General features: G+C 45.7%; 3 protein-coding genes and 2 long non-coding RNA genes across 6 annotated transcripts; 3 read left to right on the forward strand and 2 right to left on the reverse strand.

Annotated features, from left to right (window-relative positions):
* Positions 1 to 509: 509 nt before the first annotated feature.
* On the reverse strand, positions 510 to 4,486 carry LOC120684092 (26S proteasome regulatory subunit 8 homolog A-like). Its single transcript, XM_039966180.1, has 9 exons — positions 4,167 to 4,486; positions 3,253 to 3,350; positions 2,697 to 2,921; positions 2,561 to 2,623; positions 2,318 to 2,481; positions 2,019 to 2,175; positions 1,823 to 1,921; positions 1,624 to 1,734; positions 510 to 993 (listed from the first exon to the last, which is right to left on the reverse strand). The coding sequence occupies exons 1-9, from the start codon at positions 4,381 to 4,383 to the stop codon at positions 853 to 855; spliced, it is 1,275 nt and encodes a 424-aa protein (XP_039822114.1). The 5' UTR covers positions 4,384 to 4,486; the 3' UTR covers positions 510 to 852.
* An 857-nt stretch (positions 4,487 to 5,343) lies between these two features.
* Positions 5,344 to 8,889, forward strand: LOC120684249. 2 transcript variants are annotated; one of them, XR_005679236.1, is made up of 4 exons: positions 5,344 to 6,109; positions 6,260 to 6,373; positions 6,767 to 6,846; positions 7,418 to 8,889. It is a non-coding gene; the product is annotated as an uncharacterized LOC120684249 (long non-coding RNA). The 2 variants fall into 2 exon arrangements; XR_005679248.1 differs by lacking the exon at positions 6,767 to 6,846 and having other exon boundaries at positions 5,369 to 6,109.
* Positions 8,890 to 9,118: 229 nt separating this feature from the next.
* LOC120684373 lies at positions 9,119 to 10,053 on the forward strand. The gene is made up of 2 exons (XR_005679280.1): positions 9,119 to 9,491; positions 9,585 to 10,053. It is a non-coding gene; the product is annotated as an uncharacterized LOC120684373 (long non-coding RNA).
* A 963-nt stretch (positions 10,054 to 11,016) lies between these two features.
* LOC120684433 (serine-threonine kinase receptor-associated protein-like) lies at positions 11,017 to 16,758 on the forward strand. Its single transcript, XM_039966321.1, has 7 exons — positions 11,017 to 11,384; positions 12,329 to 12,464; positions 13,248 to 13,329; positions 14,483 to 14,658; positions 15,270 to 15,407; positions 15,497 to 15,636; positions 16,270 to 16,758. Exons 1-7 carry the CDS (start codon positions 11,267 to 11,269, stop codon positions 16,503 to 16,505), a joined length of 1,026 nt encoding a protein of 341 aa, XP_039822255.1. The 5' UTR covers positions 11,017 to 11,266; the 3' UTR covers positions 16,506 to 16,758.
* A 5,673-nt stretch (positions 16,759 to 22,431) lies between these two features.
* LOC120684526 (3-ketoacyl-CoA synthase 11-like) lies at positions 22,432 to 24,892 on the reverse strand. The gene is made up of 2 exons (XM_039966408.1): positions 24,690 to 24,892; positions 22,432 to 24,195 (listed from the first exon to the last, which is right to left on the reverse strand). Exon 2 carries the CDS (start codon positions 24,185 to 24,187, stop codon positions 22,628 to 22,630), a length of 1,560 nt encoding a protein of 519 aa, XP_039822342.1. The 5' UTR covers positions 24,188 to 24,195; positions 24,690 to 24,892; the 3' UTR covers positions 22,432 to 22,627.
* Between the last annotated feature and the right edge of the window lie 1,899 nt (positions 24,893 to 26,791).

The raw sequence follows: 26,791 nt of genomic DNA on the forward strand, positions 1-26,791 counted from the left end.
TGATTTGATCCGCATATGTTTGGTAAATGAACACTCTGTCCACTATACGTAGTAGTCCTGACTGTACTTAGTACTTTCTTTCTCAAAAAATGAACTGTAGCAGTAATTGTGTCCTTGTCCATTCCAAATTGTACTTATCAGTTGCTTCTCATAGCTATCCTGTCAGCTATAGGCTCAGGCAATTTTCTGAATACAACTGGGCAGCTTCTCTGAATTATTTGTGTTGGTGATTCACAGGTACCCTTCTTTCATTATCACTTCATTTTTGCTCAGCGGCATCCCCGTATCAGTAAGGACACGTTAAAGTTTGCTCGGCGGCATACCTTACCCGTAGTGACACGTTAAAAACGGCTAATCTGATTCCAATCTGAAAATTATCTCAAGGAAGCTCCAACCACCTGGAAGCATCTGGTGGTCTTATGGTTGTGGGGAACCAAACATCACGGGCACAGCAGAGTTGCAAATACTAAATTCAGCTACCATGTTGCAGGGCACCATTTGGCACCATCTGAAGACAAAACACCAGACCAGTAGGCAGTTTCACTACGGCCGGTAAACTGCAAACCAAGTAGGCATTGTAACGTGGTACATCGCGAGCTAGCAATGAATTATCCCGTATCTAGCCAATCCATAAATTTTAACTTTGCAACAACATACTACATCTGTTATCAGAAAACTTTAAACATAGGCATGCACGGCATAAAGTTATTAAAAAAAAAGACACATGGCGAAGGTCCGGAGCATGCAGTTACACCATTCCACTGCTATATGGCAAGGCGGAAAAAGCTCAGGATTTGAAGGCACGAGCTTTGGTGAGGCTGTGAAGGTTGCGGGGCATCTTTGGCATGAACCTCACTTCCAGAGCTTGCGCAGGGACATGTTCTTCTCCGTGTCTTTCTTCATAACCTTGGCCACCGCCATCTCAAAGTCCTCCTGTGTAACGTGTACCCTTCTCTCGCGAAGGGCAAACATTCCAGCTTCTGTGCAGACCGCCTGAACAAAAACAAAATGGAAGGGAAGAGATTTGAGTCACTTTGCATCAGCGGAAAGTGCATCAAACAAATTGAGAAACTGAAACACACGGCAATGGACTGATGAACTATAAGATCACATGGCTTTGAGGTATCACATAAGCATGTTTGCCATCCCCAGTTAGAACTGAAGGTATCTTAAAAAATTTCTAGTACAAACACCAGTTGTTTGTCACAAGAATATATAAGGTTAAACTAAACTTCATTCTGATTCAATTTTTTATGGACCTTATGATTGTTGTAGTGCAAACATTTCAATGACCCATTGCTGTAGTTCAAAAGGCTCAAATAAAACCACACAGCTAACAAACTCCTTTAGATTCTTGAACTCATACTGACAGTGATTAAGTACATTAAACAAATGAAATGGAACTTGAGGCCCCAGATGCATCAGCTAGAGATTGTGAGCATGCTTGCTGAACTCTCAAGTCTATAATCATGAGTATGCTTGCATGATGATTCAGTGCTATTACTTAATCGAAGCCTAAACATAATTCTCTGCTTAAATGGATGGACAAGCAAAGTAACGAAACAAAAATTTGAATAATAGGTTGTGCATAGTTCATGAGATGCAAGTCTAGATTAAACCAACCTTCAGCTCAGCTCCTGAGGCTCCATTCATCTTTTCTGCAATCTTTTTCAGATCAATACCACGCATCAAGTTCATTTTTCTTGAATGAATCTTCAAGATATCGAAACGTGACTGCAAGGGCAAAGGATTAAGCACCCTGGTCAGCACAAGTAATCATGCAAAATCAAACAGGCATTACAGACAGATTAGTAGAACATACATCCTCATTGGGATTCGGAAATTCAATCTTCCTGTCTATGCGTCCAGGCCTCAGAAGGGCTTGATCCAAGATGTCGATTCTGTTCGTTGCCATCAGAACCTGCAACAAATGTTTTAAACATCACAAAGATGTTCCCTCCCCTATTACATTTACAAATCAGCAAACTCAGCACACAGGAACCAAAAGGGAAGCATACCTTAATTTTGTTTGATGCTTCAAAACCATCAAGCTGGTTCAGAAGCTCAAGCATGGTACGCTGAACTTCACTATCACCGTTGCCAGTTCCAGACTCCATTCTAGCAGATCCAATAGAATCTATTTCATCCATAAATATAATGGACGGTGCGTGTTCCCTGCAAATAGTTAACCAGATAATTAAGGCCACACTGAGAGATAAGAACAGAAAATGTATATGGAAAATCATGCATCCAACTCAAACAAACAACTAATGTTCAGCTATAACAGAAAAGAAGTGTTAATAAAAAGTCAGCCTACCTGGCCATAACGAATAGTTCACGAACCATACGGGAGCCCTCACCAATATACTTCTGAACCAGCTCAGAACCAGAAACCCTGATGAAGGTGCAATCAGTGTGATGAGCAACTGCACGTGCCAGCAAAGTCTTTCCTGTGCCTGGAGGTCCATAAAGGAGGACACCCTGGAAAATAAATAAGATTAGTCTCTCTCCCTTTCCATGTAAAGTTCAATTCAGCTAACATGGTCTTCAGGAAACAAACCTTTGGCTGGGCAATTCCGAGGCTCTCAAACAGCTCAGGATGTTTGATTGGAAGCTCGATGACCTGAAAGTTGACTTCACAAATCAGAACGTGCATATTTTGATTCATCCACAGCACATCGAAGTTCAAAACAAACCTCTTTGATCTCTTTAATTTGCTGGTCAAGGCCTCCAATCATATCATAAGTAGAGTCAGGAACCTTCTCAACCTTCATGAGATTGACCAATGGATCAACTTTGCTTGGCAGGATCAGATGGAGCATATAGCTGTCATTTCGAAGAGCAACTCTTGTTGAAGGTGTGATCTTCGTAATATCAATGCTCTTATCAATATCCACAACATATTTGCCTTCTGGATGCACCTGTGCGATTGCATTTATAGAAAGTTAATATCACTTCAATAACCAGGAAGTTCGAACTCCTGTTTAGAGATCTCAGACTGGGAGTCCAACAACAAGATGAAAAACTAGAAACAACTAGGCAACTAGAACATCCAATCAGCCACAGCTATAAACATAATTGACAGTTTATATGAGCTTTGCCATATTATTGAAACAACAAAAAAAAACATACACAGCATACCAGGAGTTACAAAACATTTTTATTCTGCATAGTTGGCTAACTTCCAGTTGCTATTAAATTAAGATGTAATCTGGAAACCATAAAAAACATTGTTTAACTGGAAAAAATTACCTTCACCAGAACCTTAGATTTGCCCATGACCTTCACCACCTCACCAACATATGACCCAGGCTCTTGAAGCAACTGCAGCTCTTCCCTGAGCATTCTAACTGCAAAGTTGAAATTGCAAGGCCAAATTTAGAGAATGAAACATATAACACAAATTAAGCAGTAGGTGTGCTGCTCCTAAAACAGAGACAGGATGATCCTAATTAAAAGCATCACGGTACAACCGTGCAAACCAGTATTCCTATATACTTGCTGCTATACTTACATTAATTTCACATTGCAAGTGCTCCACTAGAGGTGAATTTAGTTTATATTACCATGTTCATACATTTCACGACCACAATACCAAAACTATACCATGTCAACTAATGGCAGGCGTTGAATAATAATGGATAATCTCTGGAGTAAAAAACTGGTGTGACATATTCTCCTAACAACCCCAGAAGTAAATGTGATAGAACGTCATTGACAGACAACACAACCAAACAATAGCAATGCACAATTTACTATCAAATTTGACATCCAAACACAGCTTAACAACAATTACTACTACCACCAACATGATATCCACAAATAAGAACTGAACTTATCACTATTAGTCAGCCTTGTGCTTAAGCAATTGAACATCTAAGGAAATCCATTTGGAGCTAAGCTTCAGCCCATATAACCCACTAATTAGTAATCAACAGGTCATCTTTCGCAGATCAGATAATTTGCCAAAAGCATTTCAGCTCGACGAACCTTAGTAACTAGTACAAGTCTAAAAATCATGCCTTTGGCTAGGATTCATACACAGCTAAAGCTAGGGTTTCCACAAACGCAATCGGGTACCAGTACCAGCCCCACCAGCCTTGCGCGCCTGGGAGGCACATCGATCCTAGGGTTCGTGCGCGAGCGTAATCGGGCAGAAAGCTCACCTCGGGAGTTGAGGTCGTTGCGCTGGGCCTCGAGGCGGTTGAGGTTGTGGGTCTTCTGCCGGATCTGGAGCTGCAGGTCGTGGATGTGCTGGAGGTAGTACTGGCGGAGGCCCTCGCCCCCGCCGCCGCTCCTCCCCTTCGCCGCCGCCGCCGCCGCGGCCTCGTCGCCGGACGCCGCCGGCGTGGGCTTCGAGATGTCCATCGCCACCGTCGCCATCGCCGGCTCGGGGGTTGGGGTTCTTCTTGCGTTCGAGGAAAGGTTTCGGCCCGGATTGCAGAAGCGGTGGGTTTGCTTGTTGGGTTGGGTCTGGCCGTCTCGCCCCGGTCGGCGCTTGGGTTTATAGAGGTGGTCGGCCCCCTTGCGTGGGGGAGGAAGTTGGCCACGCCTCCTCGGACTCGAAGACGGAACTCGGAACTCGCCAGATAAAACACCCCGACTCAGCTCGGAACTGTTTCTCTTATAAATTTTTCACTGACACGTGAAAACCGTAAATTTGTCAAAGTCCGTTGAACAACATTTTCTGTGATAGTTATAGAGTCCTTAGTAAAAATACAAATAAAAATAAAATGGTAATTTATAAATATGGCCCTCTGTATATTAGGTTGTGATAGTAGTTTTTCATTGAAAGATTACAATCCTCATCCTACGAAACTAATTGATTATTTTCTTTCGCAGCTAGCAATATCCCCACCATTCTGTTCGTAATACTCTGTTTGGTCGCTATCTCAAGTGCCTACGACCGCATCAAAGAAGTTCAGACCAGCATGATCTACCAAAGGCTTAAATTTTAACTTGAGTTAGTTAAGAAATTTCATCATTATGTGTTTTGTCCGGAAAGTATCTCCAAGCACAGAATATACCCAAATCAAAATATTAGATAAAGGTAAAAACTAAATTAATTGTTAGATCTTTCATCTTTAAAATATATAGATTACAATAAGAATGCATGTTTTAGTTTTCCGCTATTACCAAATTAGGACTGTAGAACCTAAAAACATAAATAATAATATTATTATTAATAATGATGGTGATGGAAATAAACGGTAATACTATTTCACACCTTAGGTTTAACATCTCTACTCCTTTAAAGAGACAGTGGTTCGTGCGTCGCGATCAAAATCTCGGCCCCCGCCGACAAAAGAAAGTCGCCCGTACTTCCTCCCACGTCCCCACGTCGCCCAACCCCAAACAGACTCGCTCTCTGGCGTCGGCTCGGCACCTAGCGCCTCGCTCTCCGCCCCATCCATGTCGTCCGGTGAGCTGCCGCTGCCTTCTCGCGTCTCCGCCCGGCTGCCGGTCTCCGCCCTGCGCCTCCGCTCGCGCTCCACCCGCGCTTCCGCTCTCCGCTCTCCGTCCGGAAGCCGGGCGCTGCTGCTCGCCTCTGCTTCCGCTCCATTCACGCCAGGCTGCCGAACGCCGTCCCGCGCCTCCGCTCCCACCCCGCCGCCGGGCGCCGTCCAGCGCGTCCGCTCCGGTCCCATCCGCAGCCCGGACGCCAGGAGCCGTCCCACGCCTTCCCTCGCCCGTCCTCGCCCTCCGTCGCTCGCTGGACGCCGCCGCCGATGGACCATGCCGCCGCCGCCGCCCTCCGCACTCGTGTCGTCGCGCTCCTCCTCTCTTCCCTATAACTGCGGGATCTCCGGGCTGGTTCCCTTCCCCGCCGGGGTTCCAATCGCCGCCACCGAATGCCCCCCACGCGCGTGGCATAGCCTTGCTGCGACCGCCCGCAAGAACCTCTGGTGGTTGGGGGTGGCCCGACGCTTCGATTTTGCTTCGATTTTTGCGGGGGAGACGGTTTCGATTGAGAGGACCCTCGCTTCCCCCTTTCCTCCGACGATTGGCTTCGTTTGGTGACTCGGGGGGATGGGGCTGCAGCAGTCCTAGGAGGTGCTGTTGTACCAGCAGGTCAACTACGGCAACGTCGACGGGATTGGCTCTCAAGGTATGTCACTCAGTCTCTCAGTCTGGGTGATAAATTTGTGCCCCTGTGAACGAATCGGTTGAGTTACTGATGTGAAATTTGTGCCCCTATGAACGAATCGGTTTTACTGATGTGCTGCTGTTGGCGGGGCAAATGTTGGCTTGATTGCAGTGGATTGACAAGGAAGGCAAGACACCCCTGATGGTCGCCTGCATGAGGCCTGACCTACTCAACGTGGCCAGGTGCTCATCGAGTTCAGAGCCAATGTGAATGCCTACCGCCCTGGTATGGACGCAGTTCTTGTCATGCCTTCTGCTGCTTGTTACTCGGCCATGTGGCATAGAAATTGGGTCTGCACAAGTTTAGTGATTTGTTACTTTTTGTTTCGGTGGTATGAAATCAGCTGAAGCCAGGTTATTATGCTCACTCAAGCTGAAGTAATTTATTTAAATACTACCAAGCATTTTGGGAGAAGGGGGTGGGGGTGGTTAAACTGCTCACTTGAGTAGCCAATTAGGGTAGATTTCGGGCAAGCAAGGTAAGGTTGACCTCTGCAGCCCCTTTAGATAGTTTTGAGTACTATATGCTCAGCAAAATCAAATCAAGAAACATTGGTTAATTGAAGAGATTTGCTCTGCTTGTCGCATTCGTAATCACCACATTTTATCCATTGGGTAGGGTCACATTGTGGGACTGCATCGCACCATGCTGCCAAGAAAGGCTCAACGAGACTGTCCATTTACTCCTCTCACATGGAGGTATATGAGGAACAATATATGGAATGCTTTATTCCTCTCTTGTGAATTGGATTGGGTCTCTGTTAATTGAATATATTGCTATATTCCTGCAGCTAATCCTTTCATACCAAATGATGATTGCAATACCTGCCCCTTTCTTTTAGTTTCTCGGTAGAAATCCTATATGATGCCCTTGATTTAATATTCCACATGAGCACAAACGTTTCGTTAATGGCAAAAAAGATGTATATTGAATTTTTTAAGGGAATACATCCCTTGATGTAATATTCCACATGGAGCCCATTTGGTCTTGGTAGTGGGTATAATAATGCGCAGGTTATCAGAAATGGGTGTCCAAGATGAAATAACATATTATAAGTACAGCTTGGATTCGTGTCATTTGTTCCAACGTATATCTGTTAGCAGATTGCAAAATCTTGTGAACTGTTGGACTTGGAAGAACCACTTTTACAGTAGGTTTACATGTTTCTCTTTGTGTCCCAAGACAGCATGCTATGATTTACACAGCCCTTCTAATTTCCCAAGAACTCCTTTGCTGCAGTAGGGTTACATTGATTTTCTTACACTGCAGATAGCTTATGGGGGAAGTATGCTATAGACATTCGGTTTCTGCAAGAGATAAGGATATAGACTTACATGATGTGCTCATCTCTTGACACCCAATGCTGAAAGAAAGGCAAGTAATACAAATCTCTTTTACAAAAGTTATGAACAATTCGCAGTTAGCCCTATAGATATTGCTGAAGACATAATCTTATTATGATATTCTTTTACTGAGAAATATGCAATGTGGTGCCCTTAATTTCATTTTTCTGGAGAAATGATTTCCTCTTCATGTTATCTACTAGCTTATATGGGTCCTTAACTTGCAATCAAATATTGTGCTGATAACCTTTGTGTTCTGACAGTATCATGGTTCTTAGTTGTTACTCTAACCTTATCATGATGCCATCTTTTCAGAGAACAGATAAGTATTTAGGCAGTATTGAAACCTGAAACAAAGTGGATAAATAACTTAATGAAGCCCTGAATGAGTTTGGAATGCCATGGCACATACGTTTGCACACTAAGAATAACCATTTTCTCTTAATATTTCCATGCGTTGCATTGGTACACAAAGCGCTAAAAATCCTACCAAGTATAACCTTGGGCATGTAGGACAGTGATTAATGGGGCTCATGGATTCTAGGTGGTCCTATCCTTTGGGAAGGAATGGACACCGAAATGCCATCATATCTCACTTAAAAAATGCTCGGCCAACTCTATGGCTGTTAATACAGCAATAAATACTCCTGCTGATCTCTGGTGATGGAATTGAGATTAGAGTATAATGTCTAATGAAATTAGAGTATAATTCCTAATCTTGGGACTGAAGCATTGAGATGCAAGAATTATCGATATGATACTTCCTAATTGTAGTCCTGATGAAACACTCCCACTGGCTAAAATTAGTAGCTGGATACTCAATCACTTAGCACATAAATGATTGGTGGGTGGTCATAGAAAGTAAATACGTGAAAGAAAGGAAAATTGTTCTTTTTGTGGTTAGATTTGTAGACACGTGAACGATGATTCAATGCGAATCACGCACATATCAAAATTTTCTTTGATCCTGCAGATGAACTCATCAACTGCACTAGGATTTCTCTCTTTTCTGCTACTGGGCTGGACTTCCTTACAATGAAATTACCGATCGATCAGATATTCTGATTAAATTAACTGCTTGTTTGATTAAAAATTAGCCTGGCCAAAGTAGTGATCTCTTATAGAAATATGTGGTCATTTTTATTCCTTCCGGATGTAGCTCAGCAAGTCTCAGTCTGTACCATCTTAAAGGTGAACGCCATTCCAGAAAGAAATATTCTCTGCTCAAGTTGTATTCAAACAAATCACTAGCCTGAACATTGTATGTAATATCAATCTGGAACCCTATCTCATGCAAATGTATTCTTTTCTGGCTATCTGATGAGCCATGTACAAGTTTCAGTTTGTACAATGTATATTCTCTGCGCGCTCAGTGAAAAAGCGACAAATTGTGGTGTATATGCAATGGCTAAGCTACTAAAAAGTATTGGGGTATGACAACATCCAGTCGGGATTTAGGCAGATTGCTAAAAATAATAATTAATGTATTTTGCTAAAAAATAACTCACCTTTCATAACTATTGTTCAGCGGTCATCAGAACGCCAACCAATTTGGCGGTATCGTGAGGCATGCCCCACCTTACCTCCATTTTCTGCTTGGTGAAAACAGTCATGGCTGAGCACTTTGAATTATTTGATGCCCCAAATCTGCACTAAATGGTAGCTAAACAAGTCACCCACTATAGCTCTCTCTCTCTCCGCTCTAAATGGTTGTTTCTTTATGAAGCACTGCCGCTGCAGGGCAGAGCAAGCTTTTCACCTATACTAAATATTTCTGCACACATTTTTGATCTGCTACTGAATATTCTAAATCTATCATACTGTTCTGGTACCATTATCTAACATATTGAAGAAGTTCGATGGTGAGACTGACATAGGTTGTTCGGCCATCCACACCCTGACCTTGACTGAATCTCTATGTGGCTTCCAATTTGTTCTGACTCACTTCGATAACAGGCAGCTGCTGATCAAATCAAATCCTGGTGAAGTTGTGAGGCCTGGTAGGTGTTTCTTAACACAAGACTGCAAAATCGTGTCATTCTGCCTTGTATGTACGTTTGACCGATGCTCAATTTTGATGCAAAATTGTGCAGATTCTTTCAAGGCGATTAATGACGAGGGCATGCCCATGTACCAGAGGCCCTTCATGAAGGGCAAGCCGTACATCCACTCCTCGGTTGAGTTCCCGGACTCCTTGAACCCGGAGCAGTGCAAGGCCCTGGAGCTGTAGGCCGTGCTCCTGCCGAAGCCTAAAACACAATACACCGACATGGAGCTGGACGAGTGGAGAAAATGCCGTATGACGTATTGAGGAATAGATGCGGAGTCGGCAGCAATAGCACCAGGAGGCCTACGACGAGGAGGCAGACATGCCTGGCGGCGCCTAGAGGGTGCAGTGCGCCCAGCAGTAGGTGGCTGGCGCCGCAGCAAGAATTGTTTGATGGTGGCGGCAAATTTGTTTTTAAGCATTGTGCGACTATTGTTGGCTCCAAGTATTATCTCCGTACGATATACTAACGTGCACCACTTTTAAAAATTATAAACTATAATATTGTTTATGTATCTATGTTTCCTACAAATATTTTACGCCGCCGTGGAAATGCACGGGCATTCTACTAGTTTATTCTAATCTAGCAGTCAAATTACTGACCCAGTGGTTACTATTGAAAATTCATTCAGTAATTAGTTAGGTATAGCTACTCATAAGGTGTAGAATATCACATGTGTATTAATAATATCGATTTATATCAAAGTTAGATCGTTTTACCCATTTTACAGCACGGGGAAAACCGAAAACCCTTTTTCTTTGCTATATGCACCGAATTTTCCACTTTTTTTTTGCTGCGTGCTGCACTTTCATTTGAACAGAGCACAACGCTGCTCATCCCGGCAGCCACCCAACTACGCAAGCTTCCGGAAACGTTTGTTTTAGTGTTGTGTAGTTGTAGGTCTCGTAATGTAGGTAGGGGTGTGTGTCTTTACGTACATGAATAAATTCTACAATTATACAATGAAGTGTGAAAGGGTTAAAAAAAAACTACCCAAGCTTCGGTACCGTGGTCGACGCTGGCACCCGCGGCGGCCGCCGGAGCTGCGAGCCGGCGAGCCCGACACCAGCTGACATAAAAAAAATTCCCTCTTCACCTCTTCGTCCATTTCATCTAGCTAGCTTAGCTTAGGGGCTGTTTAGTTCCCAAACTAATTTTTTTTTTCACATCAACGATTTGATTAGATGTCGGGAGGATTTTTCGGACACTAATTAAAAAATTAATTTTAGAACTCATCTGGAATCCGCGAGACGAATCTCTTGAGGCCTTTGACCGTATCATTAGCGCATGTGGGTTACTGTAGCACTTATAGCTAATCATGCATTAATTAGGCTCAAAAGATTTGTCTCGCCCTGTACATCCAAATTGTGTAATTAGTTTTGTTGTTTAATTATATTTAGTGCTCTACACATGTATTCAAAGAAAAAAATTACAAATTTCGAGTTGAAAATTTTTGGCAACTAAACGCCCCCTTGCCCCTCGATCCGTAGGTCTCCGTCCATTCCCCCATCGCTGCAATTTATCTCACCCTCACCGCCCAGGAATAATTTCTGTGTACATATCAAACCAAAGATCCGCATCATCCAATCCCGCGCGGACACCCAATTTTCCCCTTATTTTGCTCCTTTTCTGCGCGGTGCTAGGAATAGTGCGCCGCGCTGGTTTAGGTTTTGCGCGGTGGCAGTGAGGCCTTGAAGCTAGGGTTAGGATCCCCGGGCGGCGGAGGGATGGACAAGAAGAAGGCGGCGGTGCCGCTGGTGTGCCACGGCCACTCGCGGCCGGTCGTGGACCTTTTCTACAGCCCCGTCACGCCCGACGGCTACTTCCTCATCAGCGCCAGCAAGGGTGCGTAATTCCTGAAACCGTCACCTGTTGCTTGATTAGATTCTTATAGTGGGTGCGTGTTTGTTATAATTGTGGAATGTGAACTGCATGATGATTATGATCGATGGTGCCGGATGTGAAAAGTGCAGTTAGTTTAATAATAATAGCACAACAATCAATTACTGGCTTAAATGGCATGGACAAAAATCTGGTTCAGAATCTGGATTTGAATTGGTTCAGAATCTGGATTTGAATTGGTTCAGAATCTGTTTGGAATGTCAGGTTGAATCATCAAGCTTTCAATACCGGATGCTATTCAGTTCTGTCACTGCATTTAGCTGGCTTCGCGTTTGGTGCTACTACTGATAACTCCTGATGTTAAATTAGTTCAGTGATCTGAAATTCGAATCGACCTCCAAAATATGTTATACATGATGCATTGAAACTTCGTAAGTGCGTTCGAGTCCAAAATAAACCCTTGAGTTACTGAAAAATGATATACATTTACTGTTTGCTACCCTCGCACAGTAGTCAGTGTTTCAGTAGCGGATTTAACAAAGCGTAACTGAGTTGATGTATCTTATCTTACCTGCTAATGTTCATACACTAGAGATGTCTTTGGGACAAATAAGTATTCATGTGCTTATGCTTCGTGCCTTTGTTTAAATTTAGATTCTTTGTCGGGAGAGCTGTCTATAATAACTATTGGTTTAGCTAAATGGTCAGTTCCTGATAGCTTTTAGCATTAATTACCTTCAGAAAATTTATCATCTATTCGGTAGCTCTTTTCTAGAATTCTAGTGAACAATGTCATAAATTCTGGGGAATAGTGTGTGCATGCCAAATACATTACTGGGGCCCATGATATTGATTACAGTCTGCATTGTGTGAGCATCAATTTATTGTCGGATTAATGTTCCTTGTTCACTATAGTGCTGATATTGATAACATGGTTTTGTTTTCAGATTCAAATCCAATGCTTCGCAATGGTGAGACTGGAGATTGGATTGGGACATTTCAAGGCCACAAAGGTGCTGTTTGGAGCGCTTGTCTTGACACCAATGCTCTGCGTGCTGCCTCTGGTTCCGCTGACTTCTCAGCGTATGGTTCTCACCCCGCAAACTCCTCTTGGTGTTACCTTGATTATAATCTTTCTACAGTAGTTACCCATCTGAATTGACCATCTGCTTATCAATCTCTGGCTGAAATAATTGTTGTGTTATCTCAATTCGGCTGTGTTACTGATAAAATAGTTGGCATGTTGTATGTTGTGATGGCTTGGTAAACAAACTTATAATATATGCTGCAGTTTGCTTGGAGCAGACCTAAAGCTATTGTTAATAAGACAGATACAGCACCTTTTATGGCTTGCATAAATCAGTTTTGTTCCATTGTATGCTTGGCTGCCCGTGAAGTGTCGATGGAATTTCTTGGTAGTATGTTTATGGTGGTCTCTATTTACTTAGTACATGATGTTTTAAGAGTATGCACCAAAAGAAATTAGGGCTCCTTATTTGGTTTCAGTATGTCACTCAATTTTGTCAAACTTTCATCACATTTGTTCATTGTTATCTATCTCTGAATTTTGTAGTTAATAACTGCTACCCAAAAGCAAATATGATTCTAACAAATTACGAGAAATAAGCAGTTAAGCACTACCAATAGACACATTATAAACTCCTTGAATGGATGGTTTGGACTAGAACTAGAATAATATGCTGACTAGATGGATTTTCTGCTAGCTACCTGAATGGAAAAATGGAATGTCCAAACTTCACTGGATCGTTTACATGAATGGCATGCAAGTTCAGTTTCCACATATGACCTAGAGTGTTATGGTTCCATTTTTGGGAATAGGTTGTTGATTATATCTCTCTCTTTCAGAAAAATATGGGATGCGCTGACAGGCGATGTGCTGCACTCCTTCGAACACAAGCACATTGTCCGTGCATGTGCTTTTTCTGAGGTTATGCTCTAACCATATTAAAGCATTATGCATGTTTCTTTCTCTTAACCAACTCCTTCCATCGGCTGCTGTTATTACCCTTTTTGCCTCGTTCCATCAGTTCTTCTTTTCCCGTAGTGATTCATAATTATTTTTTCTTGGCTGGGGATGATGGTGATATCTGTGTTATTTTTGGCTTCTAAACATTTAGCATCTGACTGATCATATAGTTATTGATAATGGCAAAAATAGCTGTCCTTTTGACTCTTATTTGGTTGCATGGGTTACTAGGATTAAGGATTTAAGCGATCATTGGCTGGAAGTGTCCAAAAACACTATAGTTGCACCTGAAAGTTAATCAACACATGCAATTACTGCTTTTGGATTGGATTGACCTTAAATAGCATCATGTTGAATTGCTGATGTCAACATCCCTGATCTGATCATCACAAGTTCTTTAAAACTGGTTTAGTTGATATTATACTTTGAAGTTGCCCACAGACTTTCAAAGCATTGTCCTCCTAAGGCCCTGTTTGTTTCAGCTTCTGGCTGATTTTCAAGGCTCGATTTTGACTTTTGGATTTCTCAAAATCGAGCCTTGAAAATCAGCCAGAAGCTGAAACAAACGGGCCCTTAACTCTCAGTACATGCAAGTAAGTTTATGCAGTTCACTTTCATTCTTATCTTCTAAGGTACTGTACAGTTTTGTTTCCATTTAGCTCCCTATTTGATTCGCTTCTCATTTGTTTCGAGTTGGAATTTCCTAATTTAGCAGGTTGTTAGATTGTCCATCTTCACTTTCTTTGGGAATATGTACTTTTATTATTTATGTTATAGCTAGTTCTCCAATTAGGTACCTTCTGAAATTTGAACTGTACAAGATCGGTTATATTGTCTAGTCTGAAAATTCTGGAATTATTTGTCTAGTCTGAAATTCTGTATAGGGTTTATTCTGAAGCCAGTTACATTACTTGTGAAAAAAGATCTAGAAATGTCCATCTTGAAAATAACTTTCTGATGACTAATTCTAGAAAGTTACCCAACAGATCATCCTAAACTTCTTTAAATCCCTACATAATTGTTTTCTTAACTTTCGATTTAAGTTTTTCCCCCATTGACTCCAGGAGTTTTTCTGCATGCATAAACCTAATCTAAAACACTAATGTTTCTTCAGGATACCCACATGTTGCTTACTGGAGGTTTCGAGAAGATTTTGCGGATATATGATTTGAACCGTCCGGATGCAGCTCCAAGAGAAATTGAGAAATCACCTGGTTCTGTCAGAACTGTCACTTGGCTTCATAGTGACCAAACTATACTAAGTTCCTGCACAGATATGGGTGGTGTGAGGTTTGTCTGGATGTACCATTAACTGTATTAATTTTTAGCTCTAGATTTTCCCTTTGTATTCCCTATTGTGATTAGTGCTGCCACGTAGAAATTGATTTTATATACAAAATAGGCATGCTGAAGTGCTGAACGCTTATTCAGATTGCTAGGCATAATTGGCCGTTCTGTGGGGTTGGACTGTTAAATTGCGAATGCAAATGCATCACTCAGTTCACCTTCTACAAATTCATTTCATTTTGACCAATCATTAAATGTTCGCATTAAGGAAAGTTCCATAGAAAGCAAACCCTAGTCTCTATAATCTTTAGTTGCAAAGCCTTCATCTGAAGTATCTCACAGTCCAAAGTCTGTCAACATGCAAATAAGTTTGGGCATATCCATCTGTCACACCTATGATTTGAGTAGGAATCTGAGTTAAAATTGACTATTTACCCTTTAAAGGTTCCTAGAAACTTACCCGCACTTTTTGAAGAACTCTGATTAATATAATTTTATACATCAGTAAGCTGAACAGACTGATTAATATAATTTTAGTACCTTGTTAAAACATGTGTTGAATCTGAGATATGTATTTTTGTTCTTCTTGATTAATTGGTACCGCCTCTAAACAGATTATGGGATGTAAGGAGTGGAAAAATTGTCCAAACACTTGAAACCAAGTCACCTGTGACCAGTGCGGAAGTAAGCCAAGATGGTCGGTTTATCACAACAACTGATGGCTCAAGTGTGAAGTTTTGGGATGCAAATCAGTAAGGCATTTTTGTATCTTTAGCAATGCCAAGACATGTGTTGGCTACTTGGCTTTCTTGCTTACAGAAAGTTTTTTGTTATTCTGCAGCTATGGACTTGTTAAGAGCTACAATATGCCATGTGCAGTGGAGTCAGCTTCTCTTGAACCAAAGTATGGGAACAAATTTGTCACTGGTGGAGAAGACATGTGGGTTCGTGTCTTCGATTTCTTCACTGGAGAAGAATTAGGTACGTTAATTTGTTTCAACAGGCTTTGTAGAAATGGCAGGATGGCTCTTTCTCATGTTACCTACAACTTCTTTTACAATTTTCTTGCCATAACTTTTGCCTTGTCAGAATTTTTCATTTTCCAGCCTTTTTTCCATTTTAATTATCAACGTAAAGGTTGTCATGTTTAATGAAAGCATGCTTGATGTTTCACATCATGACAAATCTTTAGTTCCTTTGTCCATTTTTATTATATTTAGTTAAGAGTGGTTGAAATTCTGCTCGGAGCCCAGCCTCTCTTTTTTTTTGGCTCTCTTTTTTCAATCAGTGCCAGTTAGGGTTTTCAATCAGCGCCTGTTTGTATGGTTTACATTTTGATTTTTTGATAAGGTGTTTCGAAAATAAGAAGTTTGTTTCTGGAGTCTACCTGCTTCACAGCTGTGGTCAAGCAACTATTGTTGTTTCACCTATAGGTTATGTTTCTTTTTATGGGATCGCTCCAAGCATTCACATGTGTAGATTTAAATCTCAAGTTGTTCACACTCATTTGAAGTAGTTGAGGAATGTGATGGAAGAATCTATAGAACATTCTATTGCAGTCATTATTGTGTGACTATTCCCATCAAACTCATGGTTGTGTTCCTTTGGAAACAGCATGTAACAAGGGGCACCATGGCCCAGTCCACTGCGTCCGATTCTCCCCAGTTGGCGAATCTTATGCATCAGGGTCGGAAGATGGCACCATCCGAATCTGGCAGCTGGGCCCAGCTACCAGCGAAGAGCAGGAGGCTGCAAACGCAAACGGGAAGACGAAGGTTGAGGTAAATGATGCCGCGCGCAAGATTGAGGGCTTCCACATTCCCAGGGACAGGCAGGCAGAGGGGTCGTGAATTTGTGATGCTGATGCACCACTTCACGCTGGGAGACTGCTGTTGTCAAATGCTCTGCGGGTGGTCTGTTGTAATACGGGGGGGTTTCATGTAGCAACACTGGGATGAAATGGTGAAATTTTGTAGGGGGGCGGTATCCTAACTCTCAGTGGCATCGAGTTCGAAAAAAAAAATCCCAGTTGCATGCAGTACACAGTCGGGACAGTTTTTCTCTCCTCTCTCACTGAAAGAGTAGCAAGTTGAAATGTTGAAATTGGCCAATGTCTTTTGTGCCTTGTTAACGTAGTGTGCATTCGTATCGCTCGGTACTTCGTTTCTAACCATTTGGTCGGGTCGGGTTGCCAAACAAGCCACACCCCACACCGGAAGATGTTTGATGGGCCTCTCTGCTTCTAGCTGTTGCACGCAGTTGGCCCATGTGGGATGGCAGGAGGAGCTGAGGAGGCAGTGGAAAATCTATGAATCTTTCGGTTCTAGTGTTTGAGATTCGTGCAAACGATGACAGCCCTTGGATAGTTGGATCCACCCTAACTCTAGCTTCCTCTTTCTTCCCTGCCTCTCTCCCCTGTCCTTCCTCTTTCTTCCCTGTCTTTCTCCCAGCACTCTCTTCCCCGCCCTGGCCCCCTCCCACCGCCGCCGCCGCCTGCTCCTCCGCTGCACCTCTTGCTCCTTCGCCGCGCGCTGCTCGCCGCCGCTTGCTCCACCACACGTCACCCCTACTCCACCATGCGCAGGCCGCCATGTGCTCCGCCAATGTCGCCCGCGCCGCAGACAGCCAACGCTGGAGAAGATGAGGAAAAAATATTGGTTCAACATTTTTAAAATATTGATTCAATATTTTTGAAATGCTGGTTTAACATTTTGCAATTGTTGAATCAATATTTGTAAAATGTTGGTTTAATATTTTCGAAATATTAGTTCAACAATTTTTCCAACAAATGGGCCTTAGTGGGCTGTAAAGATAAGTTGCTTAACTATCTTCCACAAGATGTATAAAAGCCCCCAGGAGGCAGTCCACTGTGTCGTTTCTGGCAGAATAAGCATTAAGTAGAGCAAACAGGAACATAGCTGTTCAAATCATTCTATTTAGTAACTATTCACTTCAATTCAGTCAATTGGAGACCAGAGGTTGGGTTAAGGTTCTTTGGAACCTTAAGTGGTAAGCCAGATTCTCTCTACGATACGCCTAGCTGGCGACGCCCTCACTCCTAGCGAGGTGCGCCGCCTGGGATTCGAACTCCAGCCCTCCTTTTTCAGAGGTTGGCATCTAAGCTAGCCGGGCTACCCTCTCTACCCACTTCTATTCGGTCAATGCATCAAACTCCATGCATATTGCTGAACAGCCACTTACCCAATATACTGAAGTTCAAACACACCAATCAACAGCCGCTAATACCCAATTTTCACGCTCAAAACCCCCAATAACTGCATAATTCATAAGAGCAAAATCCTCAGTCAACTGCACAACTCCAATCAGCTCTAACTCACAGGAGCTTGAAATCCTTACCCTCCACCCTCATGTTCCAGACCTGACCTCGGGTGTACTGAGGGCTTCTCTAGTGAGAAGTTGAAAGCGAATCCTCATCAGAGCTGGCGTATGCATGAGTCAAATTTACCACTGGAGTAAGCGAATCTTCAAGGAGAGAGAAGTCGAAACGTCGCTGGGGGTTGACTCCTCGCAAATAAAGAAATGGATCAGTCCCACCTGCCATGTCTTGCTCCTCAGGCTGCAGCTTTTAAAAGAAAAAAGGTTGCTCTCTTATGCCTTGTTTATTGGAGTGTAGGGGCCATAGTTTAGTTTGGCCCAGGATTCAACTCGAATGAATGCTTACATGGCTACTTTTTCAGAGGATGGTTATAGCCTTTGGGAGAAAAAAAAGCTAGAATATCCATCTCTTAGCTTTAATAAAAAGGCTAGATCCGCTAATAGCCGGTTATGTTATAGCCGCTAATTAAGGATTATTTAGCTAGCTAAATCATATAATTAATCTTTATTTATTGTTAGTTTAGTATTGAACTTCATTATTTATGAAATTTAGTATTTCGTTAATGATGAGGAAATGAAGCTCAAGATGTACTTTAGTACATGAAAGTTTCTTGATTTTATGTTTATATTCAAAATTACTCATAGATTTATGCATGGTGTTGAAGTAAAATACATAATTGTGAGAAGCTTCTAGAAGATTAGAGAGTATACATGACCCATGGTTATTATTCTTCATGGTGAAATGTAGAGTATTCTAAAAATTAGATATTTGTATGGATATATAAGCATAAAAAATAAAAAAATTAGATATTTTATTAAGAAGAGTTTAGAAGATGTACACATGACAAAGTCATATGAGCCATGGAGTCCTATAAATAAGGATGCTCCCCTCCTCTCTTGTCATATCATAGCATAAGAGGTCTCAAGTGGGAGATAACAAGGTTGGCATGTAGTGTAGTAGTATCATGTTAGGGTAGCCACATAAAGAATGTAAGAATCTTGTGTTGTACTAAGTTTATGGTGAATAAAGAGTTAACCTCTTATATAGAGTTGGTCTCTCGTATTAGTGTCTATGTGGAAGGTCTTCTTGGTGTAGTGGGTATAAGGTCCACAGAGAAGTCGGTGTCAAGGTTAGGAGCGCCAATTTCTCAACATATGATATTTACAGAACCGCTAAATGGGTTAGCTAAGCTATAGCCCGATAAATCCTTTTTTAGCTCCTACAAACACCAAACACTAGATGGCTTATCCCATTATTTTAAACACTGTGTATAGTTGAACTGATGATGGAGGTTGGCAAGCGCGGCCGCTAGCGTGTGCCGCTCCATCAGTACTAGTATAACTTGGCCAACCTCCTCGATTTCTGTGCGCAGGACGTGCACCAGAATCCTTAGGACTCGCTGCCAATTTGGATGTGGCCGAAGGCATCTCCCGCCTCCACGAGTCGAGTGGCTTGGACGAGCATACGAGGTGCAATGACGTCGGCGAGGCGGGGGCTGCGCCATGCGCGCGGAAAGGATCGGCGGGGGCCCACACCGGGTGCGACGGCGGGGTCGGCGAGGACTGGCGTGTCGCGCTTGGGAGTGGAGTCGGCGAGGGCTGCACTACATGCGCGGACGGGGTTAACGAGGCTTGCGCTGGGTGCGGTGGCGGGGTCGGCAAGAGCTATGGCGCCGGGCGTGGGGACGAATTCAGCAGGGGCTGCGCCAGGTGCAAGACTGGGGGTCAAGCATGGGGATGGGGTCGGCGGGAGCCGCGCGGGGTGCGGTGGCGGCGTCGGCAAGGCCTGCGGCCCTGGGCACCGTGTCTGGAGAGTCGACGAGCGGATTGCTCAATCCTCTCCACCACATCCTTCAACTTAACCCTCTTCATCAGGATGTTGTGGACGCTGCTGGCACGGAGGAGGCCGTGCATACAGAGCGATGATGCTGGCCTTGTTGTTCACCTTCTCGACATGCATGTCCACCAACTTCTGCACGTCGCGTAGTGAGCTAACCTTGCGCGTCTTCATCTTCCTCGTGCGCCTGCGATTCTTTCGAGCCATATTGGCGCCCCTCCCTCCTCTCTTCTCTTCACGTGCTGCGCTCTCGCGGTCTCGCTCTCCTGGCGATTTGAGTGTGGTGAATTTGGCTGGGTGGGTGGCTTTGCTATGCTAACTGGTTCGCGGCCGCGAGGAATGTGGTCGGGTATTTATGCATCGGTGATCGGGAGCAGGGAGGAAGAAGGCAGAGCCGCAGGGGTGTAGAGGCACCGGTTCCGTGTTCTGGAAGATACCGGGATGACAGACCTAAACAAGCCCGAGTAAGGGAAGACCTAGGCACTCAGTACTTGGAAGCCCACCTCTTATATTGCTCGAAGCCCGACCTCGGCAAATGGCTGATTGCTCGATTGGCCCAATAAGTATCTTAGCCCACATTAGATTGAGGAGGAAAATAAGAAATTGGAGATATGGATCCGGGAGATGCGTGCTTGGGGAGGTTATCTATAACTTGCCGGCGCCACACATGGGCACCAAGACGACGGTCGGGGTCGCCATGGATGGATAAGGATTCGAACACAAAAAAGAGTATTGGACGGTGGGGTGTTGATTTTCCAAGCACGGCGGGTAGGTGTGGGCGGGTATTTTCCAAGCACGGCGGGTAGGTGCGGGCGGGTATGCAAGCCTGCGGTAAGTGAAACAATTGCTTTTCGGCAAAAACGTTCTCCAACTCGTGAATTTTATGGTCACTCTTCATCCCACCTCCCTTGATCCTGACAGATGGGTCCAGCGTGAGGGGTACGGTGGACCCGTTCTAGGTGAGAAATGTTTTCAATTATTTTCGATCTTTATAGTATAGAGATAGATACATGATGTGTAGCAGATGGATCGATTACTTCTAGATCTGAGGCAACGAAGGATAACTCTCGGCGTGGTAAAAGCTTGAAAGATCCAGGGCGAGACCTCCCAGAGGTACGGTGTAATGCAAACCACAGAAAGTTTTCGAGAACATTTAATTGCACATAAAGCTTGTTGCTTTTATCAAATCTCAGTAGACCTAACAGTACATAACTACTTCTTGTTATTTATGGTCCATTGCTCCTTGCTCCTCAGTCATGGAGTACTTGAAAGCAAGTATGGCTCAGTGACTACAAAGGTTTTAAAGGTATACTGTTAAGTACTGAAGTAGGATCTGCTGTCTTGCGCACTGCTTACTTTTTGAACATTGGAGATGTGCACATATAAATCGATTGGTGTCCCCCATTCGGCGCCTCTGCTCCGTCGGCGATTTTTTTGTTGGTGGTGCCACCAAACCTTATGCCAGGTGGTGTTTCCACCTCTTTCACCATCCCCCTTCAAGGCTTCCTCCCCTTGTATGGCGTTGGATGGTGAGACGTGGAGCCTGGATGCGCTCTGAAAGGTGGTTCCATCAGCATCAAAGGGAAGGTTGTCATTTCTGGTGAGCTTCAGTTTGCGCCCTATCCGCCGCCTTTAGTCCCCACTCTGTTGGCCTAACCCTCAGAAGGAGGGTGACAGCGGAGCGGCGTAGCTACGAGGGGTGGTGTGGAGGTGCAACGGCTGCAATATATTCGGCGAGTACGTTGTTCGGTGGCGGCTCCCATCGACGATCGGTGGTTGTCTTTCTAGCTTGTGTCTTGGCTTTGTATCTTGAATTGTGCGTGTTTCCCTCTCTGATCTAGGTGTTGTGTTGGGCTATTGTAAAATTGCTAAAACTCAAATGTTGTAGCATTTTGGCTTGCCTAAAAGCCTATCAATGAAATCAGGTGCGGATGCTCCCCCATCCTAAAAAAACATAAGATCGTCACCTGCAATGAACCATGCTTAATGTTTCACAACATGACACATTTTTAGTTCTTTCGTCCACTATTCTCTTTAATTAGGAGTGTAGTAATTCTTCTTCTTCTTCTTGATTGTAGTAATGCTCTGTGGGTGGTCTGGTGTAATAGGGATGGGTTTCATGTAACAGCACCGGGACGAGATGGTGGAAGTTTGGGGCCGGTCTCCTAACTGCAGTTGCAGCACACTCGGATAGTTCGCGCTGAAAGAGCCGGACAAATTATTTTGAAATATAAGCAAATTGAAATTGACCGTTATTTTTTTCTCGCCTCTGAGGGTGAAATTGAGCATTTGTACCTCGTCAACGCAGTGTGCGAACGGAGCAGGCTTATTTAGTTGGCCAAAATTTTTGAATTTTGATACTGTAGCACTTTTATTATTATTAGACAATTAATGTCTAATTATAAATTAATTAGACTTAAAAAATTTGTCTCGTCGTTTACTGTTAAACTATGTAATGAGTTATTTTTTCAACTATAATTAATGTTTCATGCATATGTCTGAAAATCCAATGTGACGGATACCGTAAAAAATTTTTTTGGAAGAGGGCCTAAGGGCAAAACCGCAAAAGGGTCAATGATTGTTAACCGCAAAAAAAGGCACAATTGTCAGGGCTGAGCACAATCAGCTAGCTATATATAAAACGAGTGGTATACAGAACAGAAACAACAACAAATGTCACGTATGTATAACCCGAGCTCAGAGTCAGAGAAGCTGATGATGATCTACGGTATGACGAATTCCCAACAAAGAATTGCGAACTCTGAACTGAAGGAACGGCAATGGCAGGTCGAGAGCATTTCAGTCGCTGGAAACCTTGGAGACCTTGGGAACATCCACGGGGAACCTGTCGATCTCGTCCATCCACGGGTTGGCGGTCTCCTCCGCCGGGTTCACCGACCGGAGCGCCCGCCACACGGCGCTGTTGCACTTGAACCCCGACCCGAAGGCGATCTGCCACACCCGGTCGCGCCGCCGGATCCTGCCCTTGGCCTCGCTGTAGGCGAGCTCGTACCAGAGCGAGCTGCTGGACGTGTTCCCGAACCGGTGCAGCGTCATCCGCGACGGCTCCATGTGCCAGTCCGTGAGCGCCAGGTTGCTCTCCAGCTCGTCCAGCACGGCGCGGCCGCCGGCGTGGATGCAGAAGTGCTCGAACGCCAGCTTGAAGTCCGGGATGTACGGCCGCCGCACCCGCTTCGCCCCGAGCAGCTTCCTGGCGGCCAGCGACGCCATGAACAGCAGCTGCTCCGACAGCGGCAGCACCAGCGGGCCCAGCGTCGTGATGTTGGTCTTGAGCGCGTCGCCGGCGACGGCCATCAGGTCCCGCGACAGCGACACGCCGACGCGGCCCTCGCCGTCCTCCTCCTGCGTCACGCACCCGAAGCACCGGTCGTCGGCGCCCTTGTGCGTGCGCACGGTGTGCACCAGCTCGTACTTGGCGCGCCGCCGGTCGGCGCCCCGGTTGGAGAGCAGCACCGCCGCGCCACCCATCCGGAACAGGCAGTTGGACACGAGCTTGGAGCGGTCGTTGCCCGAGTACCAGTTGAGCGTGATGTTCTCCGTGCTGATCACCAGCGCGTACGACCCCGGGTGCGTCTGCAGCAGGTCCTTGGCGAGGTCCACGGACAGCAGCCCGGCGCTGCAGCCCATGCCGCCGAGGTTGTAGCTCACGATGTTGCCCCGGAGCTTGTAGTGGTTCACCACTATGGCCGACAGCGACGGCGTCGGGTTGAAGAGGCTGCAGTTGACGACCAGGACGCCGATGTCCTTGGGCCGCACGCCCGTCTTGGCGAGCAGCTCGTCCACGGCGCCGAACATGACCTCCCGCGCCTCGGCGCGCGCCGCGTCCATGGACGGGCTGGGCGGCACGCTCGTGACGGCGGGGGGCAGGTACGTGTCCTCGCCGAGCCCTGAGCGCTCGAGGATCTTGCGCTGGAACTCGAGGCTGGCGTCAGAGAAGGAGCCCGTGAGGCGGGAGCAGCGCATGAAGGTGTCGCGCGAGCACCGGCGCTCGGGCCCCGGCTTGTAGCAGGCGAAGTCGACCAGGTACACGGGGCGCGGCCGGGTGAGGAAGTAGGCGGTGGCGAGGAAGACGAGGAGCGCGGAGCAGGCGAGCACGGAGACGAGGTTGAGGCGGAGGTGCGCCCACAGGTCGGCGACGTCGCGCGGGGAGAGCGTGGAGAGGTGCACGGCCACGAGCGCCATCAGCGGGGTGAGCAGCAGGTACATGCCGTGGGAGATGAGGTAGTGGTACCCCAGCTTCACGTACTTGAGACGCACCGACTGCTGGAAGTCCGGCAGCCGCCGCGACGGCGACGGCGCGCCGGCCGCGGCATTCGGTGGCGGCGCGGGGTTGTCCATATGGCCCCCTGTGAAGCAGATTTCGGTCAGAAAAACGCCAAAATAAATCATTTGCAACGCAGAAATCTGGATGACTGAAACGCAACGGATCCTCCTAATTTTACCAGAACCGAGTTAATAATCAAATAAATTACCAAAAGATTTAACAAAAGTTGGGAAACAAAAAAAACTCATAGGTCTCAGGCCTGGACTAAATTTCCCGCAATTTCCGCCTTTTCTGGGCAAAACAGCAGCAATTCAGAGAAGAAATGGAGCAAGAACAGGGGAATTCCCCAAGGAACTGTCACCATCTAAGACAATATGCTTCTATTCCCTGGCGGAAATGTCTAGAGATTACTGCAAACTAACAGGGCGGATCTTTCTAGTGACCCCAAGACCAAATCACGAGCACAGCTACGGGCACGGGCATCCCGAGGGGAGGAGAAGCGAAAACAGCGGGAGCAGGACGGATCAACGCGCCGCGCGACCGCACAAGCAGAGGGAAAGGTGTCTCGACGCGTACCAATCGAACGGCGCGAGCGGCCGATGACGACGATGCGATCGCCTCGAGCACCAAGCCCCGCCGGATCGGAACCGGCCAGCCGATCGGCCACCAGGCCTCGCGCGAAGGAAGATGGAGGAGTCGGGTTGGAACAGGCTGCTCCGAACAGCAGAGCAGAGGACAGGAGAGGAGAGGAGCCGCCGCTCGTTCCCCGCCGCCGCCTGCCGGAGCCGGGGTTTAATAGAGGAGAGGAGACGAGGAGGGGGAGCGGGGAAGGGGAACCCGGCGCGTGGGCCCACCTGCCAGCGTCGGCCGGACGCGCGAGCGGCGTCGACCGATGGACGGCCGGATCGGGGTGGCGGGCGGCCGAACGGGCGGCCGGATGTGGGCCGGCGCCGGCTCCGTTACTTCCCGGCACGTTCCGTTCCGTCCGAACGCGGGCGGGCGGGCGGGTAAACCGTTGCGGCGCTGCTCGCTCCGTTCCGTTCCGTTGCGTGCCGGTACCCGTTCCCGGGCGCGCTTGCTACGGCCACGTGGGGCCGGCCGCTCGGAGCCGGGGCGGGGTGGCCGATGGATGGGGGCCAGCTGTCAGAGACAGCTGTGGGCAGAGCGAAACGTGGCTGGAGTGCCGGGTGTGCGGCCCGGCCGGCGTCTCGGAAACTTCCACACGTCCGTCCTCCGCCCCACGACCAGTCAGTCCCGTCACGGCGTCACCCGTCAGCGCTCGGCGACTGGACCGTGGCGTGCAGCGGCCAGCGGGAGAGGGGACGGTTGGTTGCCCGCACGTGGAGCCGCGTCGCCGCCATTCTAGAAGCAGCACCTTTGACCGGCGAGCTGTTGCCGGCGGTGGAGGGCGGACGCGTCGTCAGGTGGGGACCGCGCGCGCGGGAGATAAACGCTCACTGTCACTCGGATAGTTCCACTGCGAAGCTTCGGCCGTGTTTGAAAAAAAAAACAATGCATGTATGGAATGTATGGAGTACTAAACAAAATTTATTTGCGAAACTTTTTTTTTACAGATGGGTGTAATTTGTCGAAACGAATCTAATGAGCCAAGTTCTATCATAATTGGCTACAGTGATGCTACAGTAACCACGCCTAATCATCCTCGGATTGTACGGTCAAATGCCTCGTTAGCTACAGCAACTACTACAGTACTATAGTTCTGGAGGTGGTTTCGTAATTAAATTTTATTTAATATATCTAATTAGTAGTCAAAGGGCTGAAAAGTTTTTATGAAAATATTTTCAGAGCCATCAAAAAACGGCCTTCATATGTGTGGTATCGGGTGGTACAGTTCAATACCGTTTTTTTTTCCTCGGCATCTATACTGACAGGGGTCATGTTTGGATGACAACACGAAAAAAATTTCACAAAAAAAACGAATGCATGAAATTTTTTTCAAAAAAAAAACGAATGCATGGATGGAGTACTAAACGAAGTTTATTTGTAAAATTTTTTCACAGATGAGTGTAACTTTTCGAAACGAATCTAATGAGCCAAGTTTCATTGTAATTGACTACAATGATACTACAGTAACCGCGTCTAATCATTTCCTAATCGTATGGTTAAAGGCCTCATTAGCTACAACAATAGTTGTGGTTCGATAATTAGACTTCATTTAGTACCTCTAATTAGTGGTCAAAGCTGTGTGAAAACTTTTTCACCCCCTAGGGATACAGACTTCTGTTTTTTTACAAACTTAGCATACTACCACTCAGTGGCGGAGCGTGACAGGAAACCAAAGGGGGGCCAGTTGGCAAAGCATACATATTCCATTAGCTGAGTTAATTTCCACATCTCTAGCAGAGACCCAATAGAAGTGAGATGTATGGGTATGGGATATGCATGCAACCATGCAAAATTACCCTGCCTTATTTTCACATTCCCTGCGCCCAGACGCCTCAACGGTTGCTCGAGTTCCTTTTGTCACAACCTTATAGCTCTCCCTTCGGCCACAATTAACTGCAGCCCAGGAGGCCAGGACTTAACGGAACTCTTGGCCTTGATGGCATTTTTTCAACTTGATGAATCCACCAATGACAAACGCATTCTTTGGAGCAAATAAAGGCGAAACCCCAACCTCAAGAGACCATTATCTCATCTCCTTTCAAGAGCACGGA

The sequence above is a fragment of the Panicum virgatum genome, chromosome 1K (assembly GCF_016808335.1).
Source record: "Panicum virgatum strain AP13 chromosome 1K, P.virgatum_v5, whole genome shotgun sequence".
Lineage (NCBI taxonomy): Eukaryota > Viridiplantae > Streptophyta > Magnoliopsida > Poales > Poaceae > Panicum > Panicum virgatum.

Coding starts and splice junctions, on each gene's coding strand:
- LOC120684092 (XM_039966180.1), bottom strand. CDS start 4,383: ATGGCGACGGTGGCGATGGACATCTCGAAGCCCACGCCGGCGGCGTCC. Junction 3,351..4,166: donor CAACGACCTCAACTCCCGAG/GTGAGCTTTCTG, acceptor TCAACTTTGCAG/TTAGAATGCTCAGGGAAGAG. Junction 1,922..2,018: donor AAGCATCAAACAAAATTAAG/GTATGCTTCCCT, acceptor CATTTGTTGCAG/GTTCTGATGGCAACGAACAG.
- LOC120684433 (XM_039966321.1), top strand. CDS start 11,267: ATGGACAAGAAGAAGGCGGCGGTGCCGCTGGTGTGCCACGGCCACTCG. Junction 11,385..12,328: donor CCTCATCAGCGCCAGCAAGG/GTGCGTAATTCC, acceptor TTTTGTTTTCAG/ATTCAAATCCAATGCTTCGC. Junction 13,330..14,482: donor GTGCATGTGCTTTTTCTGAG/GTTATGCTCTAA, acceptor ATGTTTCTTCAG/GATACCCACATGTTGCTTAC.
- LOC120684526 (XM_039966408.1), bottom strand. CDS start 24,187: ATGGACAACCCCGCGCCGCCACCGAATGCCGCGGCCGGCGCGCCGTCG.